The sequence below is a fragment of the Neomonachus schauinslandi genome, chromosome 11 (genome assembly GCF_002201575.2).
Source record: "Neomonachus schauinslandi chromosome 11, ASM220157v2, whole genome shotgun sequence".
Lineage (NCBI taxonomy): Eukaryota > Metazoa > Chordata > Mammalia > Carnivora > Phocidae > Neomonachus > Neomonachus schauinslandi.
Window position 1 is genome coordinate 1066027 of NC_058413.1, and position 22496 is coordinate 1088522.

The 22496-nt window shown below is 56.9% G+C and overlaps 2 protein-coding genes across 3 annotated transcripts in view; one reads left to right on the plus strand and one right to left on the minus strand.

Annotated features, from left to right (window-relative positions):
- MOB2 (MOB kinase activator 2) overlaps nt 1-21970 on the minus strand; it is a 77749-nt gene extending 55779 nt beyond the window's left edge. Inside the window, exon 1 of the mRNA XM_021692150.1 lies at nt 21888-21970. Coding sequence (XP_021547825.1) covers nt 21888-21904 — 17 coding nt within the window. The 5' untranslated portion in view covers nt 21905-21970. The remainder of the gene's footprint in view (nt 1-21887) is intronic.
- Nucleotides 1-22496, plus strand: part of TSPAN4 (tetraspanin 4) — a 559204-nt gene that overhangs the window by 485924 nt on the left and 50784 nt on the right. The window lies entirely within an intron of this gene.

Here is a 22496-nt window from a genome sequence, read left to right on the forward strand (position 1 = left end):
CCCCAGAGTCGGCCACCAAACTTCTCCCACAGGTCCCATCCATTCCTTTCCCTGCCTCCCAGGAAGGGTCTGGTCTCTGTGGCCTCAGGAGCTAGAGGGTGGACACACACCTCCACGTCAGTGAGGCTTCTGGAGGGCAGACCGGCTTGCTGAGCCCCAGAGACCTGGCCCTCCAGGCCCCCCGCCCCCGCCTGGACTCCGCTCCACAGGCTTCAGAGGCTAGCAAGCCCTGAACTGTTTTGTGTTTTTTTAAAGATTATATTTATTTTTTGCGGGGCGCCTGGGTGGCTCAGTTGGTTAAGCGACTGCCTTCGGCTCAGGTCATGATCCTGGAGTCCCGGGATCGAGTCCCGCATCGGGCTCCCTGCTCGGCGGGGAGTCTGCTTCTCCCTCTGACCCTCCTCCCTCTCATGCTGTCTCTCATCTCTCTCTCTCAAATAAATAAATAAAATCTTAAAAAAAAAAAAAAAAAAGATTATATTTATTTTTTGGGAGAGAAAGTGAGAGCGAGAGAGCAGAAGCAGGGGGAGCGGCAGAGGGAGAAGCAGGCTCCCCGCAGAGCAGGGTGCCCGACGCGGGGCCTGATCCCAGGACCCTGGGGTCCTTCACCGACTGAGCCACCCAGGTGCCCCACCCTTGGACTGTTTCTCACCCCGATACCACATCGCCCTCACCTCTGCCTCCCCCTTCCCTGTGGCTCTTATCCAGTGACTTCAGATCCTGTTTCTCAGCTACACTGAGTGGGGCAGAGCCAGAGGCCTCCTTTACTGCGCCCTTTAGTGCAGTGCGGCTAAGCGCCTTCACATGAAAATATGTTCTGTCTTATTTTGGGTTGAAGAAGCAAGTCACTCTCAAACTATTAAGAAAAAAAATATGTGGGGGGGGGAGGGGAGGGGTGCAGGGTAGAGGGAGGGAACGAGAGCGCACACCTGAGTGTGATGTTTGGGAGTCTGGGTGGAGTGTTAGAAAGTACTGGAAGTATTTTTGCAACCTCTCTAACTGTAAAATTACTGCAAATAAAATCTAAACAGCGGCAGCTGGGGGTGGGAGAGCGGCTCACGTCCAGAGGAGCAGGAGCTCCCCGGACAGTCGGGTTCTCAAAGCAACACCAGGGACCGGAAGCCAGTGGATGGACATCTAAAATGGGCAGGAAGAAAGCCAAGCAAAACTGCCCCATGCAGTGAAAACATGTGTCAAGAACAGAGGCAGTTTCAGGCCGACAAAGATGGGGAGCCCCTCACCAGTGGCCCAACACTGAAGAAAGAAAATGGAAGGGAATCCTTCAGGAGGGAGAAAACCAGCAATGGAAGGGAGCAACAAAAGCAGCAGATCCACAGAAATGTGCTATCAAGAAAATACACAAATCTAAATAATTACCAAGCATATGAACCAGAGATAACACTTTCGGGGTTACAACGTATTAAGTGAATGAGCGTGTCCGTGAGTGCACACGAGTCCCACGACCGCACAAGGGTCTGAGGTCTGGGTGCAGCAGGGAGGGGGACAAAGCGGCTCATTAGCATCAGGCATTAAGTTTAGGGTCTGCGCTGTAAGTAACCTCTAGGAGAAAGGAACGTGAGTGCATAGCTCCCAAAGCAGAGGGGGTTAGGAGGAGGTAGGATTTAAAAGAATAAGAGGTGCCCCAGTGGCACAGTCGGTTAAGTGTCTAACTCCTGATTTCAGCTCAGCTCACGATCTCAGGGTCATGAGCCCGAGCCCCACGTCGGACCCCATGCTGGGCATGGGGCCTGCTTGGGATCCTCTCTCCCTCTGCCCCTCCCCCCCAAAAAATAAAAAATTAAAGAATAATAATAAGCATATTCAAATGAAAGGCAGACGAGCAGCACTGCGGGCAGGCCTGGCGAGGTGGATGGTCTGCCCACACATCCGGCCACCACCATACACATTAAGGGGAAATGGGCTAAAAGGAAAGCCGATCCTTGTGTCACCCACTTACGTGACCATTACCAGACCTACGAGGTCTGCCATGTGCAGTGCAGAGCCTTGGGGCAGCCCCCTCTCCAGGACTCTCCCGCCTGTTTCCTGCTCTTCCTTGAGGTCTGGCTGCGCCCCTTTTGCCTGTGCCGCGGGCCACACGTTTCCCCGGGGCGTTGGCCTTTTCATTCTTCCGGGGCTATCTTTTGATGAACAGAGCTTCTTAGTCTTAATGTAAACCAAATTCTCTTTCCCTTTATGATCAGCACTTCCTGGCCCTATTCAGGAAAACCGTTCTTAACCCAAAGGCCAAGAATAGCATCTTCTGTGTTATCTTCCAGAACAGTGCCGTCCGAGAGAAATACACCACAAGTCACAAACACCAGCCACGTCTATAATTTCAGATTTTCTAGAAGTCACATTAGAGAGTAAAAGGAAACAGGTGAAATTAATTTTTACTAATTCTGCCCAAGTTATCGTCAACGTGTCATAGATGACATAAAAACATTTTACGTTATTTTTTTCCAACGTCTAGGTGTCGTACACTTCCACACACCTGAAGTGCTTGGTGAGCACGCATGGCTCTAGAACTTTTATATCTACACTCTTCCTGGCTCAATTATTCTTTGTATGGTGTGAAGTATGGACAAAGTTTTTTTTTTTTTTTACTATATGGATATGCAATTGACCTAGCATGCTTTATTACAAAGACTCTCTGGACCTTCTTTTTTTCTCTCTTGAACAGTCTTGCCAGAGATTTTCACTTTATCCCTATGTTTAAAACATCAAACTCTGGCCTTGATGACTCTGCTGAAGATCCAGTTTCTGTCGCATCAGCTGCCGCTCCCAGCTCCCACCCTGCCGTCCGGCCCTCCACCTCCTCTGGCTTAGACCACTCTGCAGGTGACCCCTCCCTTTCTGATCTGTGCATCCAAGGCTCTGTACTGCTCTCTGGTCTACTTGCAGTCCACAAATCTCAATCAGTAGTATTTTTGTTATCTTTCAGCTAAAAATATTTTCCACTTTCCATTACGAATCATTCTTAGTCCCCCTGGTTACTTAAAAGTATGTATCCTAATGTCTAAATATAGGGAGATGGCCTCTCTTCGTTGTTGTTTCTGGTTGGATTCCACTTTGGCCAAGAACACACTGTGGGTGGCTGCACTTGGCTGAAACCTGTTGAGGTTTCGGTCAGTCTGTGAACGTTCTCTGAGCGCTTAAAGGGGTGTGTAGCCTGCGTTGTTGGGCTCCCTGTTCTCTATTGGTTCAAATGTATGAATCATGGTTTTCAAATATTTACACTGGCTAGCATGTATGGTTAGGATACAGCTAAGCTGAGCTGCTGTGACAAGGACCCTCCCTTCCCCTGCATTAGTGGGACTCAGCCTCCCGACACCTTCCTAAGGCCCCAGGCCAGCAGGGCCGCTCCACATCCTCCCCAGCGGCTGTCCAGGGACTCGGGAAGGTAGGAACAAGAGGAGGGGCAAAGCCAGGACAAGCATTTTTTTTCCCCCTAAAATTTTGTGTCCCTTTACCAACCTCTCCCTATTTCCCCCAGCCCCTGGCACTACTCTATCACTCTGTTCCTGAGTCTGACTTTTTCTTTTTTTAGATTCCACATATAAGTGATACCATGCGGTATTTGTCTTTCTCCATCTGGCTTATTTCACTTAGCACAATGCCCTCCAGGGTCACGCATGTTGTCGCAAATGACAGGATTTCCTTCTTTGTTAGGGCTGAATGGCATTCCATTGTGTATAGATGCCACATTTCTCTGTCGACCCACACACATTGGTTCCATACCTCGACTGTTGGGAATAATGTTAGAACGATGATGGGAATACAGACATGTCTTCAAGATCATGATTTTGTTTGGATAAATACCCAGAAGAGAAACTGCTGGATCATATGGTAACTCTGGTTTTAATTTCTTGAGGAATCTCCATACTGTTTTCCTCAGTGCACCCCCCACTGCACCAACTGACATTTCCATCAGCAGGGCACTTTTCCCCCATCCTAACCAACATTTGGTATCTCCTGGTTTTTTTATGATCTCCACTCTGACAGGTGTGAGGTGATAGCACAGTGTGGTTTGATGTGCATTTCCCTGATGATGAGTGAGGATGAGCATCTTTGTAGGTACCTGTTGGCCATCTGTAGGTCTTCTTTGGGAGACAGGCAGATGGGAGACTCTCCAGGCCACAAACACCGCGTGAGCATAGGCCAGGGGTCTCAGTTGGAAAGGGCACATCCGAGGGCTGACCAGGCTGCAGGCACCCCTGGGGCGGGAATGGGGGTGGGGCTGGAGGGAGATGGGAAATTTGGACAAAGGGTCTTTTAAGCAGGAATATGACACGAAAGTTCTCTGGTGGTTTGTGGAAGATTGGAGTCAAAGATAAGGACATACAAGCCCCTAAGCCCACATGTGGGTGCCTGCATCTGGGAGAGCCCAGGGCCCCAGGGCCTGCCTGGAGGGAGCCCAGCAAATCCATGGCCCTGACGAGGTCCTGCAGTCTAGACTGGCCCCTGGACCAGGCCCGCACCCAGAACCACGAGGTGTGTGAGCAGCAAGGACATGGCCTGCCCTGGCACATAGGCCAAAGAGTACAGTGTTCACCCAAGACCCCTGCAAATGTCATTTCAGGGGACGTTTTATTATTTGTATTAGAAATCAAAGGACCAGACTTCTGGGAAAGAAAGGACACATGGAAAACAGTAGTGCTCCTATGGACTGCTCCTGGCAGGGACACGTGGCTCTGGGGGGCAGATTGGCCCCATAATTACTGTTCTCCCAGCTGCTGTGTTACCAGGAGCACTCTGTGACCCCAATTACAGCAGAATTAGCATAAAGCACTACCAGGACAACTGGGGACATCTACAGGTACCACATCTTGATCCTACATCTGAACCACTGGTCTAAAAACAAACCATCAGAATAAACTCAAAGGCCTGAGTCCCGTGGGCCCTGGCTCTGGCCCCTAAGCTACAGCCCACTCCCACTGCCTGGTCCCATCCTTGCTCCCCCAGGGGACAAGCCAGCCCGGGCCCGGCACCTCCGTCACCTATGGCACTGCAGGTACCAGCTGCTGGAGGTCGAGAAAGTGCCTTGCCAGGTCAGCACGGGGCCAGGACACTGTGGAGACCCCAGCCACCGCGTCCCGCACAGCAGCGCCTGCTCCTACGACGTGGTCGCCACTGCACGTGTACAGAAACAGGGGCCACCAGAGCCAGAGGCCAGCCCGTCGCCCCAGCTGCCAAGGTGCCCCGGTCCTCACACGTGGGTGTGGCTGTAACTCCGGACCCGACAGGGCGGCCCGCAGGCACACCACTGGCGGCAGGAGGGGGCTGCAGCTAGTCTGCGGCACAGCAAAGGACAGCGCCTCTGGCCACACTGAGCCTGCCACCGGCGCTGGCCCGAGCCCCTGCTCAGCCCTGACCCACGTGTCCCTGCTGTGCTGACAGGAGCAGGAAGCACGCTGCACGCAACGGGAAGCAGACTCGGGGCAGCAGAGGACAAGGACAGCAGGACCCCTCAGGCCCCTGGCCTGTGTGTTGCTCCAGCAACACCCCCAGGGCTTGGCCAGACGCCAGGTACAAGGACCACCAGCACACGGCTGAGGTGCTCCATCCCGAAAAAGCACGGCAGCTCCCCTGAGGTCTCCATCTGGGAGTTCCCCTGGAAGTGCCCAGAGCCCTGGCACAGAGCAGGGAAGGGCCTGCTGGGCAGGAGGCAGTCTGGGCCCCAGCGCTGGCTGGCACAGACCCACCTTCTGAGGCCTCCTGGGCCCCCTCATCCATCTCAGGCCCCAGTGGTCCAGGGCGGAAGTCCGAGTCAGGGCTGGGCAGGGCCCTGGAACCCGGTCGAGAGGGATGCGAGCTCCATCCACAAGGGCCACCAGCAGGGCAGTGGGCTGTGCCCTCACATGGAGCTTCAGGAGAGAGGACGCTCTTCAAGCAAACCAAGGACCACCGCCACCGCCTGGTGACAGCTCAGACCGCAGGGGCCAGCAAACCACAAATACTACTCCTTAAAACCGTGAGTCCAGTGAGGAGGCCAATATGGAGCGCAAGCCCCCCACCCACCCAGGAAGAAGCACCGCTCGCAACCGCAGCCCTGCTCCTTACAGATCGCCCTGAAGACAGTGAAACACCTCGGGGGGACCATCTGCATCACCGAACAAGAGCTGCTTCCAGTCGGCCTTGGAGGAAGTACACTAAAGCCAACAAGGTCACAACAAGACAACACATTTATTTTCACATGAATTATAAATGCCAGGAACTCTCAACAGAACTCAGCTGAGCCCAGCACTTCTTCAGCCAAAAAGGTAGGAGGCCTTCCCAGCAGGAACAATAGAATGTACTTGAAAACAAGGATTTTAATTACAAAGCGTTTCAAAACCCTGGCTGGCAGAGAAGAGGCACAGGTCTCCACCCTGTCAGCCAGGAGCAAACGTGCATCCCAAGACCAAAGCCCAAGGCAGAAACAAGTCCCCTCTGCCAATCCCCATACAGAGCTCAGCCCGGATGCCCTGCTCCCAGGAGGCAGCAGGGACAGCCTGTGTGGTGACAGAGTGACCCATAAGACACACACCCGTGTGCTCTTGGTGCCTTTGAGCTCTCTGGGGCTTAAGCACGTCCGTCTCTCTGAAACCAGGAAACTTGATGACAACAAGGTGCATGCCGACCGCACACCAGGCCCCTGCTACAAACTCTGTCCCAGCCAAAACCATCCTGTCCTGCAGGACAGGAGCTGTGACCCAGGTGCTGAGGTGCAGGGGGCAGCCGTGATGCCCGAGACCACCTGGCCCGCAGATGGCACACCGAAGGAGCACCCAGGCCTCCTTGCCCGCACCCCCTCCCAAGAGCGGTACCTACAGGACACATGCCTGCTGCCAACTCACCTGGCCAGCTGCCCACTGGCAGGCGCGCGGTGCCCCAGCATGGCCTTCACCCTGACCACACCATGTATGGCAGATGCTACCCGGGGGTCTGGGGAGAGAAGATGAAGCCCAGGCCCTGAAGGGGCAGCACTCATAACGTATTTTATTCTGGGTGCAGGAAACCCAGTGCAGCACAAAACGCCCCTCTTATGGAAGGGAGGGAGCACAAAGGTGCCAGCTCTGTTCTCCTGCTGAAGCCACAGTCCTCAGCTGCACAGCCCGTATCAGGGACCCTCAGGAAAGCTCGGGCAGCCTCAGGCCGGGCGCACTTTCTGCCCTGGGCCACTACCCAGCTCACCCAGCACGGGAAGGAACGGCACACCATCCACAGCAAGAAGTAAACACACTTTGTCCGGCACTGCCGAGAGGACACCAGGCCTCCTGGGAGGACTCCTCTCTGCAGCCCATCATCAGCTGGAGGCCAGGGCTGGGGGGTGAGAATACCATCGGCGGCCTAGATTCCTTCGCAGCTCTTCTTTGTTCATTCACCCCACAGCCAAGAGGACACGGGGCAGAGGGACTGGGAAGAGGGCTGGTGGGGAGGGGAAGGGAGGGAGTGTGACTCGCCCACTGTGTGAACCATTCACATGATGATCCTCCTGGGGACTGCTCAGAGCCAGGACTCCTACTGTCCACTGAGCTTCCAAAAGGACCCCAAACTCATCCAGCACCTCAGACGATGAGTACTCCTTGAGGGGCACTTTGAGAAACCCTGTTCTAGGTTCTCCACGTTGCCTTCTCAATACTCTCTGCAGCCTCAGCGACCAAATGCAGCCCCAACAGGCACTGGGCAAACAAGGGGCTCCTGAACAGTTCATGACACCAACGTGAACTGAATTTCTTCCCAAGAGAACAAACCAAATGGTACACACACTTCCAATAACGCATGCATGTGTGCTTGTGTGTGCGAGTGGGGGGGGGGGCGGTGATGATAAAGACTGTACAAGAAAATATGGAATGCTGAGATCACCCCCACACACAAGCCAGGAGGAAAAGGGCAGGGCACAGGGCCAAGCTCTGGTCTGTGCCTACAGTCCTCCCCAGGCTATGCCCCGGAGCTGCCAAGCCAAAGGCTTGGGGCTCACTCTCTCGGCCCAAACATGCTCACACCCTGCGGCATTGCTGTTCCCCAGCCAATGCTCTGGTCTCCCAGCACACACTGGACCGCTCTGGGTTCTCTGGCCGGGTCCCAGTATGGCTGAACGCACACTCTGCTCAACTCGTGAACGGATGCCCTCGGGAAACATAGCAAGAAGCAGGGTCATGGGGGTAGTCCCACTTGGGCCAGTTTGAGCATCTCCCCCACTCTGTCTTTGCTCTTGTTCCTTTAAGAACAAACTCTAAAATCTTAATACTTGGGATTAATACCCCTAAAGTATACAGACCTCAGGCCAGTCATAAGAAAGCTAGACCACTCTGCACACAAAGAGCAGACAGATGATTCACCAAGAACACAGGGGCTCCAAGTACGAGAACATCAGCCTCAGCCCTCTTCAAGGAAACGTGCACTAACCAAACACCCCTCCTTACTTACCAAAGCGGCAAAGATTTTTTTCATAAAAGAGTAACACAGGCAGCTGGTCACAAAGCAGAGATGAGTGCATGCCAGTGCTTTCAGGAACGTGAGTGGGCAGAGCCTCTCCAGGAAGACGCTCACAGGCCCTCTTTCGGAGCCCGCCAGTCCCCTTCCAGAATTCTACCCGAGGAAATGCCAACGTCGGGCAGCGACTCGTGCACGGATGCTCGGAACCGCTATCCGCTGGGAGAAGACACCCTAAACACCCCGCCACGGAGGACTGCGGGAGTTACGGCACACCCACAAGGGCCACCCTAATCTCCTGCCACAGACACTGACTGCTGGGGGGAGTCCGCACCCCGTGTGACACCAGTTTTCAGCGTCGAGTCACGGTCTCGAGGTGGTGGGATCACTCACTTTTTGATTTCTGCATTCCCTGTGTTTTCATGTTTCCACAACGGACTTGTGAAACCAAGTTCCACGGGAGCAGGGACTCTGTCTGCTCCCTCACACCATGCCAGCAGGGGCCACAAAGGAACACCTGGAGGCAGACGAACCATGAGAGACGATGGACTCTGAAAAACAAACTGCGGGTTCTAGAGGGGAGGGGGGTGGGAGGATGGGTTAGCCTGGTGGTGGGTATTGAGGAGGGCACGTTCTGCATGGAGCACTGGGTGTTATGCACAAACAATGAATCATGGAACACTACATCTAAAACTAATGATGTAATGTATGGGGATTAACATAACAATAAAAAAATAATTTAAAAAAAAGGAACACCTGGAGGCGCTCAAAAGGCAATGCAGGAGTACCTGAGTGTCAGCATATCTATACTCAGGTAACTCTTCAGAGTGTTTAATTAAGATCTTGGGATTCCTTAGACTCCCCGCACGTCCAAGTGGACCTCCACCTTCTTATGCACTTTGGTGGCCCAGGTGCCCCAGTGCCCCCTGCACCTGCCCCCGCTACTCTCTCTCCTCCCTGGGCCTCAAAGAGCACTCTCCATAGAGGTCACGGTATTGGCTCAAAAGGGTGCAGCCACTAGAGACAACAAATGCACACATGTCCACTCTGGTGGCTCCGGGCACAGCCCCCAAGACCACCCCTACAGCACGTGGGAAGCCTTTTACCCATCCCACGTTTCCCTGTATATCCCAACCCAGCCAGCTGGGGAAATGCACCCACGCTGCTGTGACAGGCCCCCCTCTGGCCTGGTTCTGCAGGTCTCTGCCTGCCAAGCCACACACACGGCACGGACGATCACCAGCACCTGCAGACTGCAGTCAAGGCCTGGGGCAGCCCTACACCGGGGCCGCAGCTGCTCAGGGCACCCCCGTGACTCATGGCCTACAGCCGTGCGGTCTTGGCCTGGCCCAGGCTGGCTCCCCTGCACAAGGCTGACACCTGGAGCTGGATCGTTCCCACTGTGGGGTCATCTTGGCAGTACGGGATGCTAAGCAGCATCCCTGGCCTCCACCCACCAGGAGCCAGAAGCCCCCATCCAACCCCTGCAACGTCCCCAACCAAAACCTCCTCAGCAGGTGAGATCACTCCAGGTTGAGACCCACCGGCAGCCTGCTCTGTGCAATGCTGCTGAGGGCAACGGGAGCGTCCCTCACTTCACGCAGGGACTAGGTCCTGAGCGTGCCAATGCACCAGGCTCTGGGGAACCAAACGCGGGTGCGAGTCAGTCCCCACTCTTCAGAGGTACAGCCTGGTGGGCATAGAAACCAAGCTGGTGCTGCTAGCTCATGTCTGCAGTGTCGACGCAGGGCCACCGCACACGGCTGGTCTGAGAAGACAAACTACAACCCCAAGGAGACCAACACCACATGCCCATCCTTCTGAGCAGCCAGAAGGGACTGAGGATGCCCCAGGAGCTCCCAGTGCAGAGCCTCCCACCCTCTCCTCCCAATCAACTAATGACCCATGCTCACCCGCCCCCCCACTGGCCACCCCAGTGCCAGGCACCTCCACGTGGGCAACCTCAATCACATATAACCATGGCCGCCACGCAGTAAAGAAAACTGGCTCACTCCCACTTCTATGGAAATGAAACAGGCCGAAGAGGATAAGGACCTAGAAGGCCACACAGGACCAGCCCTGCTGCCCACACCTTCACTTCCAGCCCCCAGCAGCGGTCAGGAAGTCACTACCAAGATAAAGCTGCAGTGACAGGAGCACACAGCTGTCTCCCGTTGGCCTGCAGTGCCCTCTACGCTGCTGGACCTGCTGCTGGACCCGCGGCCGGACCTGGGGGCCCACTCGGTATATATCACCTCCCGGGCACCCCCTCCCACTGCCCCTGCTGGGAACACTATGCTGGTGCCCCCATTCTTTGAATTGGAGACAGTCCTCGTGACCCTATCAAAGGGGTCTGCTTAGGGGAGCCAGGGTTAAGCAGAGACAGGCTGGCTGAAGGGATAAACTGCCCTGAAGGAGAGGCCCGCCCCAGGGGCTGGTGGCTGGGGCTTCTAAACCACTGCGTGAGTGTCAGAGGGGAAGGCTGTGTGCTGTGACGCCTGCTGCCGGATGGGTTATTTTTAGTTTGTATTGAAATCCCAGATAGTTAGCCTACAGCGTAAGGCTAGTTTTAGGGGTATGATCCAGCCACTGCACACTCCCATACATCGCCGTGTGCTCATCACACGTGCACTCCCTAATCCCCATCCCCGGCTCCCTCCCCACCTCCGGCAGTACCTTCCCTGTGGACTTCAGTCTTCCCTTCCTTTCACTCAGAGTCCTGGCTGCAGGCAGGGAGGCCTGGCTGCAGGGTTAGGGTCCGGGGCATTCACTGCTGCTCCACGGGCTGGGAGCGACCCCTCCCCAAAGGCATCCCTGGGCCAAAGCGGCCTACAGGCGGGAGCACAACAGGCCAATGCTCTGCCAGGCAGGTGCTACTCACATTCCAGAGTCCAGCCCTGCCTCCAGAGGGACACCGGCCACGTGCCCTTCAAGGACACGTGGCCACGGGCAGCCATCTGCACCACAGGAAGCGACTCCCAGTCAGCCCCCCTCCTCCGTCCCCGCACCTCAGGCTGACAGTAAGGGGGAGACAGCCCTAGCAGGTAGGGAGCAGCCTTGAAATGAAAACAGCCACAGCCTGGAAGCGTATTTGTTTTGGAAGCACCTACTTAATGAGCAGCTGGGGCTGGGTGCAAATGCCCACCTTCTCCTCTCCCTCCTGGAGGGGCGATCCTCTATGCTCCTCTCTGTGGCCCCACAGTTCCCAAGGAACCCACAGGATGGGCCAGAGGGGCCGCAGTTGTGTGCAGAGCCCAGAGCCTACCCGGGAGGCTGGACTGAGCCGACGGGCCCTGAGCGTGGGATCTGGGGGCCTACAAGATTGGAACCTGCTGTTGGCTCAATGTCCTGTGCTGACGGACCACGTGTGTTTGACGAGGGAGCACAGTCTCCGCCCCATGGAGTGTCACGGGCATGGCCTTGGTTCTCACCAAATCACCTGCTTGACAGCAACTAAAGCACCAAGTTGAGGCCAGGTCCCCACGGCCTCCTCAAAGGCCTGCCCAGGGAGGGGCAGACAGGGAGAAAAGGTGGCAGCCCTCCCTGGAACAAGCACTGTGAAAGCCACAAACTGCCCAGGACACGTGGCTCCTCCTGTGCTGCTGGCCTTCGCAGGGCTGGGCCTGCTTCTTCACTCCGCAGGTGGAGAAGCAGTCGGGAGAAATGGTCACCCAGGTGCAGAGGCAAGCCTAACCGCAGCTCGGACAGACCCCACGTTGCTGCCTCAACAAGCTGTTGAGAGAAATAAGGCCAAGGTGAAAAGCAATGTTGTGCATCCTGAAGCAGGCTCAGGGCAATGGCTCCCCCGACCAGAGGGCCGAGATGATGGAGAACGGACACTGGGGCACTGCCCACTCAGGATCAGACACCTCCGTGGGGGCACATGGCTCATGCTAAAGCAGACGCCTCCTTTTCAAGGCCACTCGCGCGCAGGCGGGGGCACTGGGCATGGTCTCTGCTCCTGAACTTCACTGCCAGCATAGGCGTGACCACCCCCCAGCAGGCCCGGATGTGGGGGGGGGGGGAGAAAGGGATGGGAGGACAGAGCAGGGAGGACGAAAGGCAGTGGGGTCTCGGCGCTGGGACGGCACGGGAGGAGGTGGGGGTGGGGAGCAGGCACTGGCACAGGCCAGGCACCTGAGCCCACGAGGGGAAGGGTGGTAAGAGAGTGGGTCTGTGTGCGGTTGCCCCCAGCAGGGAGGCGAGGGAGAGGGCAATACAGAGCTCTGCCGTGGGAAGAATACTCCGGCCGGATGGCTGTGCGGAGGCCCAGGACGGAGTGGAAAGATGAACAAGGTGGGTGCGGGCAGGAGCAAGGACACACCTCTCAAACGCTCTGGGAAAAACTAACGGGTACTGACCAAGAGCCGGTCTCGGTGAGGCCAGGCCAGGGCCAACCGCACCTCCCAGGCCGGCACCCTCTCAGCCTGCGCAGAAGGGGGCAGAGCCCAGGGATAAGCAGCCACGGCCCCACGCCCTTGGTGACAAAGGCGGCCGTGCCATCACTACCCGGGGCCGCAGCATGCGTGCGAGCCGTCCTGCAAAGGCATCAGGACAGGCTGGGGGCGGAACCCGAGGGACGGCCTGGCAAGCCCCAAGCACAAAGGTGGAGGTGGGAGAGCAAACGGGGCTCGCCAGCGCCCTTCCGACCACACTGGGGCTGTCTCAGCAGAGGTGCTGGCATCTGGCGGGGGGGCAAGCCTGGCATGATGACATTTTCCCAGCTCGGGCCCCACAGCTCTGGGAATGGGCAGGCCACCGATGGAAGGTGCTGTCCACTTGGGGATGGCATCAGGCAGCCTCAGAGAGTGCCAAGCCCCCGGACTCCTGCCCTCTGCCCGCGGGCACCCTGGAAAGCCAGACCTGCCACAAAAGCCCTGGGCTATGCTCCGGGTGCCAACCTTGCAGTCCTGGGAGCAGCTGGGCCCACAGGACAGTGTGGCCATCAGACTGGGCTCTCCTTAGGGACCAGGACACCAGGGCTACCTGCACACAACAGCAGCTCTCCAAGAGCAAGCAGATGTGACAGTGACCAAGTGACATGCTGGGCGGCAGCCACCGTGAGGCTCTCAGTGAGGACACGCTGAGAGGGAAGGCGGTGGGATGGCGAGAGGGATGTACCTTGCGCACACCGGGCCCTGCCCAGAGGGGGCCGCGGGTACCGTGCTGCTGCGGGTGCTCTGCCCGCAAGCCAAAGCCGCACCCACAGCAAGCCCCAGGCCGGGGGGCGGGCAGCACAGGGACCACTCCCACCCCAACCCCGCCCCAGGGTTCCAAGAAGGAGTTACAGGCCAGGCTGGTGCTGAGCCCCATCTCAGCTGGGGGAGGCGGGGTTCTCCACAACATCCCCCTGGGGCGCACTCACGCTACGTGTGGACACCTCACAAAATCCCCCAACCACGGCTAGGAAGCGGACTCCCGGGGCCGTGTTGCAGATGAGCAAACTGAGGCTCAGGGAGCCCTAATGAAGCTGCAGAGTCAGGATTCAACCCTGGAGCATCTGGTCCCTGAGCCACATTGTCCTAAACACCTCTGGGCAGAAAAGTCCACCTGGGCACCTTCTCTTGACAGACCTCACCTGCCACCCGAATGAAAGGCTCAGAGCTGCTACAAACACCCGGACTCCCAGGGATAACAGACCCAGCATTCCCACTCGTGCACCCTGGTCTGCAGAGGGGGCTGCCAGCCACACACCCCCCCCCCCCCGGGAGACCCCTTCTTCGAGAGGTGGCTCCGTGACTTACCTGTCTGGCCAACACAGCACAGCACAGGCGAACTCACCTCCAACAGCTTCCACCGTGGCTCTGCTCTGGAGCAAGGCCACGCGGAGAGCCCTGCCACGCGCCTGAAGTGTGGCCTGGGGGCCAAGGTTAGAGCGCTTCTCCTAACCACATGAAGACGGAACTCGCCTCTCCCATGCTCGCACCCATGCACGGCAGAGCTTTCCAGAAGCGACGAGACTTGTAAGATTATAACAGAACGAACCCAGAAGCAGATAAGGATCTGGCTCATGAGAGTTGCAAAAAAGTCAGACCATTCGTGTCACGCTTTTTATTCTACAGAACAGTTATTTTTTCATCAAAAAAATTTTTATGCTAACATACACTGGGTTTATTATTCTTTTTAAATGAATTAAAGAATATTTTTACAAATTTCTTGACTTCAACTTTCTTTTTTTTTAAGATTTTATTTATTTATTTGACAGAGAGAGACACAGCGAGAGAGGGAACACAAGCAGGGGGAGCAGGAGAGGGAGAAGCAGGCTTCCCGCAGAGCTGGGAGCCTGATGTGGGGCCCGATCCCAGGACCCTGGGATCATGACCTGAGCTGTAGGCAGACGTTTAACGACTGAGCCGCCCAGGCGCCCCTAGTTTTTATTTTTATTTTTTTAAGATTTTATTTATTTATTTGATAGAGAGAGATAGCGAGAGAGGAAACACAAGCAGGGGGAGTGGGAGAGGGAGAAGCAGGCTTCCCGCCGAGCAGGGAGTCCGACGCGGGGCTCGATCCCAGAACCCTGGGACCACGACCTGAGCCGAAGGCAGACGCTTAACCGATTGAGCCACCCAGGCGCCCCTTGACTCTAACTTCTAATATGGTAAATGTTGATAGCTATAACCCGTACAAGCTCAATAATTTTTAAGAATGTAAGGGGGGGCTTGAGACCAAAAAGTCTGAGAACCCTGCTCCAGAGTCCATGTGCAGAGAGGCCATATGGGGAAACTGAGGCCCCTACCCATCAACCCACAAAGTTGGGAGAGGTGGTGGTCCTCGTTTGGAGACACTAAGTCCTGGGTTCATTTGAGAGCAACAGACAACACCCAAAGCCCAAGCTGAGAAACTGCTAAGACAGGCCCTAGAAGAGAGACACGTATATCTGGCACAGTGGGGCCAAGTACAGTGAAGCCCAGGACTGGATGTGGGGCACACACCTACAACCTGGCTAAGCCTCCCATACTATTGCTGGGAGTCGAACCAGCAAGCCATTCAGGGGGGCTCTCCCTGCTGCCCTTGGAGGACACAGCCAATGAAGTGGGGGCTGACCACTCCGCTGGGTGCGGGCAATGCAGGCCAAGGCCCAACACAGTGGAACTCCAGAGGTGCCATGCTGTTGGAGAGAACATTCCGCTAGCCCAGGGCCAGCCTGGTGCAAAGGCTGGTGGAGAAAGGTTTCTTGACCCTAAGGGGAAAGACGGCATACGTCCCTGCTTTCCAACGTCAACCTGCCTTTTGGGGGAGAAGCTGCATGCCTCTGTGGGAGCTCTGTGCCCTCACCCTACACAGAAATGCTCAATTAATGCTAACCAAAAATCGCCACCAGAAATGCTCAATTAACACCAAAAATTGCCACCATTACCCAACATACTGGCAACATTCCAAACAAACAAAAAGATGCGTTCAGTCGTAGGTCGTGACCACACACCATGCTATCCCTGGGATGTACCCAGGAACAGCTACAGGAAGGAAAAGAATGAATGTCCCACCCCAGCAACTGTGCATTTTCAGCTCTTTCAAGCTAGCAAAGGAAGCCGTCTTCAAAGAGAAAGGAACCTGAAGATGACAACGTGAATGTGGCCACAGCCCAAAGCCACACAGTTCCATGCAGGAACAGCACCACAGCTCCCACGTGGCTGGGACACCCCACCCACCACCACCTCCTTCTCTAAGCTTCCACAGTTCACTCCCCAGTTTCGATTGTTCCTACTTCCACGTTCCCAGGCAGGGCTCTACAGAGCAGCACTCAACACGGATGGGTGTGCCCCAGCCAGGAGAAATCCTGTACAGAAAGAAAAACAAACATGGGGAGACAAAGAGCGGGAGGCACTCCCGACAAGTCATACAGGAACAGCACGCACCTCCTCCTCTTCCGGCAGGAGGAAAGGCACACACGAGTCACCAGAGGGGACCAAGACCAGCTCCCCGACCAGCTCCCAGTGTCCAGGTGCCCGAAAAAAGTGCAGAGCGCACCTCACCGAGTACCTCACTTGCCACACAAGCACGTTCACAACAAGGTCAAGAGCATGGGGTTTGGCTGTGTCTGAGTTTCTGGGACCACCACAGGGCGATGCAGCAAGTGCCGGGACAACGGAACGCCAGCACAGGCATCCCCCCCGAGGCCTCCAACACCCACCTTCCTAAACCACAGGGCCACAGTGGAGGCCACGCTCCCTCCCACAAGGGACCTTAGAGCTGACGATGGCCCCGCTGTACCCAGGGAACCCCTCCCAAGCTGCGGCTAGCTGTTGACAAGGTCTGGCAGCCTGCGTCCCAGTGCCATCTGGCTTTTCCAGGACTCTGGGTGGTGGCACGCGGTGCTAAGAACAGCAGGACAAAGGCCAGAGGCAGGACACGGACAAGGGCGGACCCAGGCCCTCCCGGGCTGCAGATGTCTCGGAAGCCCTTGCAATGAAGACAGGCTGCCCTGCCCAAGGCCGGCAACGCTTCCCGCTCAACCACCTGCTCCCCGGCAAGGCGTTTCTGCAGCACCTCCGCTGAGTTCCCATCCTATCTCCCACCAGAGGCACAACTTCGAGGACACTCTGCACAAGGCTCCCGGGGACACTCCAAGCACAGGGACAAATGAGAAATGAGGTGCTGCTGAGAGCTCCCGGGTGCACAGGGCTCGTCCCACGAAGGGGTCCATGTGACCGCTGCTCTCTTCAAAGGGAAGCTGAATGCAGATCAGCCCCAGGCAAGCACCTCAGCAGACCCAGGCCCTACGGACTGCCTGGGTGGAGCCATCAGACCAGCGGCTGTCCCTGGAAGTGTCCTGCAATCACAGCTCCACGGGGTCAACGGTGGGAGGACACTTTTGCCACTAAGCCTCAGCACCTCTGCACAGGCCTGCGCCAGGACCTTCCCTCCTTCCTACCTGGAAAATTCCTGTGCGTCTTCCCACAGGAGCCAACGGAGCACCCCTGCTCTGAGCCACCCTGACAGCCTGGCCTCCCCACCTCCAGCTCCACCTCATTCACTCCTCCACGCTCCGTCTCCCATGTCCGTGGCCCTCCTGTGCCAGCCTGGGAAAGCAGAAACTGTGTCTCCCTGATCTTGGAGGCCCAGGGCCGGGCCCACGACAGACAGTGAATGCAGTCAAGACCCGGCGTTCTCCTCAGCTTAGGAAGTGGTCCAGCTCACTGTGGGAAAAGGCTGGGTCACAGCAGCATCACTCATGATGGGCAAAAAGTGGAACAATCCAGATATCAACAGAGGAGCAAAGTACGCAGATCTCCGTACCCCGGAATATCATTTGGCAATGAAAAGGACTGATCGTTGATACGTGCACAACACGAACAAACTTTTAAAACATTATATATGCTAAGTGAACAGGTCACAGAAGACCTCATGTTGTGATTGTATCTGTATGAAATGTTGACGACACTGGGCGCCTGGGTGGCTCAGTTGGTTAAGCGACTGCCTTCGGCTCAGGTCATGATCCTGGAGTCCCTGGATCGAGTCCCGCATCGGGCTCCCTGCTCGGCAGGCAGTCTGCTTCTCCCTCTCCCACTCCCCCTGCTTGTGTTCCCTCTCTCGCTGTGTCTTTCTCTGTCAAATAAATAAATAAAATCTTTAAAAAAAAAAAGAAATGTTGACGACACAAGGCTCCTTTGGGCTGATGGCAACATTTGCAAGTTAAACAGTGTTGACAGCTACACAACCCTGTGATTTTACTAAAAGTCACCTAATTGTTATACTTAAAACATGCAACCTTTATGGTATGTAAATTATCCATCAATGAGGCTGTTAAAAAAAGGCTAGAGACCCAAGCAAGTTCAGTCGGGCTGTCCTCACCTCAGGTGGGGTCTGTCATTCCAGGCAACGTCCTCCCCTGAGGCAAAGTGCAAAGAAAAAGTCATCAGCACCCCACGAAATCCCCACACAAGTACATGCGCACAGGATTCTATCTCCTTCAACTTAGCGCAAGATTCCTGAAGGCAAAGCCAGACAGGCCAGAAAGCCCTGCGGCCATTTAGAAATACCTGCCCGCTGACCAAGAGCGCCAACTTCCATCGCACTCCGCGTACAACTGCCAACCCCGGAGGTGGGTCTCCATCCAGAGCCAGAGAGCTCTCAGCTACAGAGCTCACCCACCTCATCACTGCTCCAGGAGCAGCAGGGCAGCGGCAGCCCCAGGAAGGGGGCTGTGCGTGCCTGCCCCTGCCCTGGCTGTGGGCCCAGGCTGGAGGGCGCAGGGCGGGCATGTCCCTGCAAACTCCACCCTGTCGGCCCCACCCAGGACCCGTGGGAGGGCTGATCTGCTCCCCTGACTCCGAAGTGGGAGGACGTGCATTTCCTCTTCTACATTCCCAGATGCTTGGAAGCTTCTGGACTGTGCTTTCTGTTGGGTAAAAATTAAACTGCACTTCTATCATCTGCTCACAAATGCCTGTCACTGTCAGTTAAGAACAAGACAGAAGTTTTCCCCACACCACCACACCCTGTGCCGTGGGGCCCCTCACTGTCTTAGGCCATGTGGAATCTGATGCAGCTAATGCAGTGTCTCTTCTGGGGCTCACTTCCTTCCCACTGGCAGGGGCGCCATCCTGTCGTCAGCTGTCCAGAAGGGAGATAGCCAAGGACAAAAGACACGACCACACCACAGGTGGTGACCCTTTTTCAAGCTAGAAATTACTCTTTATAAAAAGAAAGAAAAATTACTGTACACCTACTTCACCAGCCAGTTCCAAGTCCAGCAGAGGAAACGTACAGTAAAACACATGGATGCAAGCTATGCATCACAAGTTTTTCTCCAAGTAAGTCCCAGCAAACTCCATCAGCAAGTCGTAACATGCTGGCGTTATTCTTGGCTTCCCCTGGCAGGTTTCCTGCAAGACCTCCCTTTCCTCAGATATGGCCGCCCATGTCACTCAGCAAAGCACTTCCTGTGACAGGGAAGTGGGTCCATTCACTGCTCTGCTGGCGACAGCTGTCAGCAGAGAAGGCAGGAGCGGTGTGTGCTACTACAGCGGAGTCCATACAGTCACCTGAGATGAACCAATGCAGAGAAACTCTTTCTTAAAAAAAGAACAAAAACTGTTTAAAACATAAGAAGAGAACCACATCCCAAACCACCTGGTTGATAATAATGGTGTGAATTAATAAAAATAATCAAGAAATAGTGTTTAACACACTTCCTCAATTCTTGCAGGCTGAAAACCAGTTAAAGGGTTAATGGCCAACTAAAGCCCCAGCACTGATCACACAAAGGTGCCTAGCAGGGGCGTGCTCCTTCACCTGCCACTGGCTGGCTCTCCTCAAGGAGGGTCGGACCACAGGGAGGGACTGAGGGGTGGGGGGGGCCTCTGCTGCCACCTTGATCTGCAGCTGGAAAGCAGGGGCCTCAGCCTCCCCCTTTTCTACAGCAGATGCTCAGTAAACATGTGGGAGGGGCAGAGGGCACGGGGCCCTCCCAGCTCTCGCGTCCTGGATGATAATACCTTGAAAACAAGCTCTGGAGGAACATCACTACTTGACAACTGAAATCCTATCACTTTTGTTTAAAAAGGGCAGGGGGATTCACAATTAAGGAACTGTTGGAGAATTCATAATTCACAATGTCCACTGTGCAATCCACTAAAATTAGAAACACACAAAGATAACCAAAGTCCATCCTAATCCCTCTTTTGAGATCTCTGGTGTCCTCTGGAGCTGCCTATTTTATAGCCAGACAGCAGTAAAGGCCCCTTCCCTTACCAGGGCCCATGGAAGCAGCAGCTCCAGGCCGTGTCCCTTTCAGAGCTATCTTCCTCCAGCACCTGGACCAGCCTCCTCAGCACGGGACCCAGGAGGGGAGGGCTCCACTGACCTCACCCAGATGACCGCCTGCTTCCCAAAGTCTTGACGAGGGCCTCAAGAACCCGTCCGTCCATGGCAAGCCTAACTGTGGGGTTAATTTCTGGATATTCACAATGATGACAGTAAAGTGGACAAAGCACAGACCCAGTCAGTTTAAAAGACTGTCTGCTGGTCAGCACAGAATACCTGCTTCTTATGGACAGGAACACACACACAGACAAAATAACCATCAGCTGCCTCCTCAACAACCCCGACTTCCGACACAAAGCACGGTGAACACAACCCACCCAATCAATAGTCTACCTCCCTGAAACAGACTCCCTGGGAGGCCAGGTGGCCTCCAACATAGTTCCTCCCAATAAAGTCAGAAAGCATCTGTGATTCAAAAAAAGCAAACACAGCTGCGTGGCCTCAACGCTCAGCGCCTGTGGGTTACAAAGGCCTCCTACAAACCCCATCTCCATACTAACAGCGGCCGGCACTCACCAATGCCAAGCAGTGTGCGAAGCGCTTTCCTCGACTACCTCGGTTTACCCTTCCAGAGCCCTACACTTTCCACTTCACAGAAGACTTTAAAAGAGCAGGTCTGGAGGAGGTGCAGCGATCGGCTCAAGTCACAGGGCAACAAGCAGCAGGGCTGGGACGGCAGGCCCCACCGTGGTCCTGCGAACCCCGCGCACACCGCCCTCTGGCCCCCGGCCACCCAGCCCTCGTGGGCTCACCTTCCCCGGCTCCCCCTTCGCTGGCCTCCAGCCGAGCGGCAGGCCGGAATGGCTCTGACCCATCTCCTCGGTTATCCTGACGGCACCCTCCCCTCCGCCCTGCGCCGCGCAGGCACCCGCCGCACGCAGAGACAAAACGTCCATCCGACCTTGCGCCTCCCTTCCAGGACTTCGGCGTCAGACGAGCACTTCCACCAGCCCCAGGCCAACGGCAACAGCTCCCCGCTCGCAGCCCAAGCCCCTGGGATGACTGCCCCGCCCTGCCCCCGGGGGTGGGGGGATGAAAACGAGAGCCAAGCGGAGATGGGAGAAGGACCACGCCGCTGGCGAGAGCTGCCTTCTCGTCGCTCAAACACAGAAAAGTTCTGACGAAGGGTCCCTGAGTCGGAGGAACTTTCTGAAGACGACGTGACGTCTCACCTTTGCTGCTCCAGTTTCCAGCAAGCCGCACCGACAGCGCACCGGAGGGAGAGCCGCCCGCGGCTGCCGGCCCGAGGCTTCCTTCCTACTCCACCCTCCGGCCCGCCGCCCGCGGCGGACGCCTCGCCCGCGGCACCCTGCCTCCCCTGCAGCCTCGCCCCGAGCCCGGCGGCCGCGCCAGCGAACTTGGGCCGTTCGGCTTCGCCTCCTCGCTTCCGAGGAACGGAACTTTCACGGCCGGCGTGAAAGTTCTTTCTTCCGGAGCCAGTTCCCCGCGGCGCCCGGCGAGAGCGGCTGCCGCCCGACGTCCGCGGCCGCCCGACGTCCGGCGGCTCGGCGCGGGCGCCTGTCCTGCCCAGGCCGGCCCCGGCCCCGCTCCGAGCGGCTCGCGTCCGCGACCCCGTCCCCGAGCAGACGCCCCTCGCCCGCCCAGCCCGCTCCGCCCCGGCCCGACGCCCTTGAGCGGCGCCGCCCGCAGCGCGCCCTGCGACCCCCAGCGCGGCCCCGGCCCGCCCGCCCGGCCGCCCAACTCACCCCATGAGCCAGTCCATGGCTGCTCGGGGCCCGCCGCCCGACACGCTCGGCCCTCAGCCCGCGGCGGCGGCGGCGGCCGGAAGTAAACACTCGCTCGCACACTCCCACACGCGCGCCGCGGGCGCCGCAGGAAGTGACGCGCCCGCGCGCCGCCTGCCGGGAAACGTAGTCCCGGCGGCCTCTGCGGCCCCACCGGCCCAGCCTGGATCTTGAGCCGAGCCCTCCTCCCCTTTCTTGCTTTCCCCTCTTACACCTCCACCCCAGCCCTCCCGTGGCGCCCCGCTCCTGGACAGCCCCCCATGCCCCGGATGTCCCCTCACACGCAGGATGTCCCCTAACGCCCCAGATGTCCCCTCACGTCCGGATGTCCCCTCACACGTTGGCTGACGCCTCACACCCCGGCTGACCCCTCACACCCCGGGCTGACCCCTCACACCCCGGCTGACGCCTCACACCCCGGCTGACCCCTCACCCCCCGGGCTGACCCCTCACACCCCGGCTGACGCCTCACACCCCGGCTGACCCCTCACACCCCGGCTGACCCCTCACACCCCGGCTGACCCCTCACACCCCGGCTGACCCCTCACCCCCCGGGCTGACCCCTCACAC